This window comes from Sinocyclocheilus grahami, unplaced genomic scaffold (assembly GCF_001515645.1).
Source record: "Sinocyclocheilus grahami isolate Dianchi unplaced genomic scaffold, SAMN03320097.WGS_v1.1 scaffold35.1, whole genome shotgun sequence".
Lineage (NCBI taxonomy): Eukaryota > Metazoa > Chordata > Actinopteri > Cypriniformes > Cyprinidae > Sinocyclocheilus > Sinocyclocheilus grahami.
In genome coordinates this window covers 1,428,512-1,432,032 of record NW_015505214.1, presented here as the reverse complement: position 1 = coordinate 1,432,032, position 3,521 = coordinate 1,428,512, and the positions used below count along the sequence as shown (strand labels likewise).

Below are 3,521 nucleotides of genomic sequence, written 5' to 3'. Positions count from 1 at the left end.
ACGATCTTGGAGGTGAAGATGCTGGATGTGGAGGTCCTGGGCTGGTGTGGTTACACGTGGTCTGCGGTTGTGAGGCCGGTTGGATGTACTGCCAAAATCTCTGAAAAGCCTTTGGAAATGGCTTATGGTAGAGAAATGAACATTCAATTCACGGGCAACAGCTCTGGTGGACATTCCTGCAGTCAGCATGCCAATTGCACGCTCCCTCAAAACTTGCGACATCTGTGGCATTGTGCTGTGTGATAAAACTGCACATTTTAGAGTGGCCTTTTACTGTGGCCAGCCTAAGGCACACCTGTGCAATAATCATTCTGTCTAATCAGCATGTTGATATGCCACACCTGTGAGGTGGATGGATTATCTCGACAAAGGAGAAGTGCTCACTAACACAGATTTAGACAGATTTGTGAACAATATTTGAGAGAAATAGGTCTTTTGTGTACATAGAAAAAGTCTTAGATCTTTGAGTTCAGCTCATGAAAAATGGGGGCAAAAACAAAAGAGTTGCGTTTATAATTTTGTTCAGTGTATCTCCTGTAGCATCTGGTACTAAATGAAAAATATGATATTTAGGCAAAATAAGAAAAATGTCTTCATTCTGTTCAAAAGTTTTACACTACCAGAATAAAAAAATCTATGTTCTATTTTTACATGAACATGTAATTATTCTATTTATTAAAACCAAGTATAAATCTAATCAGTTTAGTGCTTTTAAGCATTTACATTTATTCCAAAATAATAACAAAAACAGTTCTGTGGATTATTATACGTCCTTATAGAGTGTTCTTCAAAATACTATGTCAAAACACTTTGCTGTTGCAAGCTTTCTGGTTTAATATGTAAATAATATCGGTTCAGTGGAGTCTAGGACTTTTATTTTGAAGTGTGTGCAGTAGTAGGTTGATCAGTCTCAGCCCTGCCTCTCACAGGCTCGCTGACCGATCTGGAGCTTATTAAGGTAAGAATAACTTCATCAAATACACTCGAACGTGTGCTAGACAGTTAGATTAAAAGCCAAATTAAGCATGCACATGGCTGTCACGCGTTAATTTTGATGCATGAGTTTTATTGCATATTTATATTGATCCGTTATCAGACACACAGGCCATCAATAGACGATCAGATCTTAAAATCCTCTCTTCTGAAACATTGCATTCAGATCTTAAAAGCAGCTTTTGATTGTGTTGTGCATCTGAAGATCGGTGAAATGGAGGTCAGGCGATAAGAGACTTAACGCTACAGTAATCCTGCGCACTCCTGCACGACACGCTCAGCCCTGCTTTCTCAGGACTTTTAGTTTGTAGTATTATTTGGTTTTATGTATTGCATTGGAATAAATGAGTATTATTATATCTACTCTTACTGTTGTTGTTGTTGTGAAGCAGTTTGACACCAACAACGAACACAATGTTTTCAGTTTTTTAATGCGCAGTCATCATTATTGGAGAAACCAGTGAAAATGACCCTTGACCACGAGTCTGCAGACTCGGACTCCATGTGTTTTTCTTCTGCTTCTTCAATAACATCCTTTCATTCTAAATAAAATGTCATTTTTTAAATAAATTCTATTAGTGCTCCTGCAACATTTTATTCTGTATTATGTTGGAATATTTAAGTGCAATAATTTAATTATTTTGAACATTTATATTTAGCAGTTGGATTTTTGGCAGTGTTTAAATTCCAAAATTAAAAATGAATCGAGTATTTGAATTATTGAACATTTGTGACCCTGGACCACAAAGCCAGTCATAAGGGTAAATTTTTTTTATTTTTTTATTGAGATTTATAAATCATCTGAAAGCTGAATAAATAGGCTTTCCATTGATGTATGGTTTGTTAGAATATGACAACATTTGAAAATCTGGAATCTGAGGGTGAAAAAAAAAATCGAAATATTGAGAAAATCGCCTTTAAAGTTGTCCAAATGGAGTCCTTAGCAATGCATATTACTAATCGAAAATTAAGTTTTGATATATTTATGGTAGGAAATCTACAAAATATCTTAATGGAACATGATTGATTTTTGGCATGAAAGAAAAATAAATGGATAATTTTGACCCATACAATGTATTGTTGGCTATTGCTACAAATACAGGTGCATCTCAATAAATTAGAATGTCATGGAAAAGTCAATTTATTTCAATAATTCAACTAAAATTGTGAAACTCGTGTATTAAATAACATTTAAATAATCTATTCCAGATTTATAAAAAAAAAAAAATTCAGCTTTTTTAACTAGGTATCTAAGCCTACACGTGTCATATTTTCAGTCCTTTTTCCATACTGCTATTCTTTCCATTGTGCATAGGTATGTTATTGTCATTTGAATATGATCCACCGCATTGATCCTTATTCATTGATTTGATACAGGATGGCTGAACTGCCTCGGTCATGTGACTGTTTTGTGTCTCTGCCTCCGGGTTCAAAAGAAGATTATGTGATATTTGGTAAGAACTCTGACCGGCCGAGAGATGAGGTGCAGGAGCTGGTGTGTTACCCTGCATCCTCACACGCTCCCGGATCTACAGTGGAGGTGAACTGACTTTTTCATTTCATCAGTATTGGTATATAAAATACCTACTTTCTATTTCAAATATATTTCAAATATGTGTTTCATATTTTCTCCCCTTTCTCCTCCAAATATGTGGTTGCGGAGTAAAAATCTTGGAGTTGTGGCCAAACCATAGATGGTTTACAGGTGATTCTCTTTTCCATGTAGTGCACATATATTTCCATTCCTCAAGCAGAGCACACTCATGCGGTTGTGCTGAGCAGACCCGCTTGGCTCTGGGGGGCTGAGATGGGGGCTAATGAACACGGGGTGTGTATTGGGAATGAGGCCGTCTGGACCAAGGAGCCTGTGGATCCAGAAGAAGCTCTGCTGGGAATGGACCTGGTTCGGTGAGCTCCAAACAAGCAAACGTCTTTATCTTCCTGCTTTCTAGACTTGAAATTGATCAGCTGATGTATATTGTGTGTGTCGAGGCTGGGTCTGGAGCGCGGGGACAGTGCATGGGCCGCTCTGAATGTGATCACAAGTCTGCTGGAGCAGCATGGTCAGGGCGGAGCCTGCAGAGAGACCGCCGAACCCTTTAGCTACCATAATACCTTCTTACTAGTGGACCGACAGGAAGCCTGGGTCCTAGAGACTGCTGGGAAACTCTGGGCTGCACAGAAAGTCACAGGTGAGGAAAGATGATTCATGGTCAGTGGTGAATGCGTTTTCACATGTTAAGTGTGTGTGTGTGTGTGTGTTTCTCTCACGATCTGTCTGAAAAGATCCAAAATGAAGGACATTTATGTTTTATCCTGGTAAACAAAAGTTAATATTACAACAAAAGTTAATAAGTGAATATGGTAAATGATAAATGTGGTCTCTTAAAGAAGACACTTGATAGATTATTGCTAAAGATAAAAATAATAGAAGTTTTAAGTTTATTATTGTGGAAAATGCCCCCAAAAAACACTATTTTAAAATGTTATATAAAATATATTTTCTAAAACATGTTATATATTTATAT

General features: G+C 37.1%; 1 protein-coding gene across 1 annotated transcript in view; it reads left to right on the top strand.

The window, feature by feature from the left end:
- The first annotated feature begins 872 nt into the window (after window positions 1-872).
- The window catches only part of scrn2 (secernin 2), a 6,945-nt gene continuing 4,296 nt past the window's right edge, over window positions 873-3,521 (top strand). The window contains exons 1-4 of the mRNA XM_016267044.1: window positions 873-958; window positions 2,371-2,533; window positions 2,720-2,901; window positions 2,986-3,185. Of these exons, the coding sequence (XP_016122530.1) occupies window positions 2,372-2,533; window positions 2,720-2,901; window positions 2,986-3,185 (544 nt within the window). The 5' untranslated portion in view covers window positions 873-958; window position 2,371. The remainder of the gene's footprint in view (window positions 959-2,370; window positions 2,534-2,719; window positions 2,902-2,985; window positions 3,186-3,521) is intronic.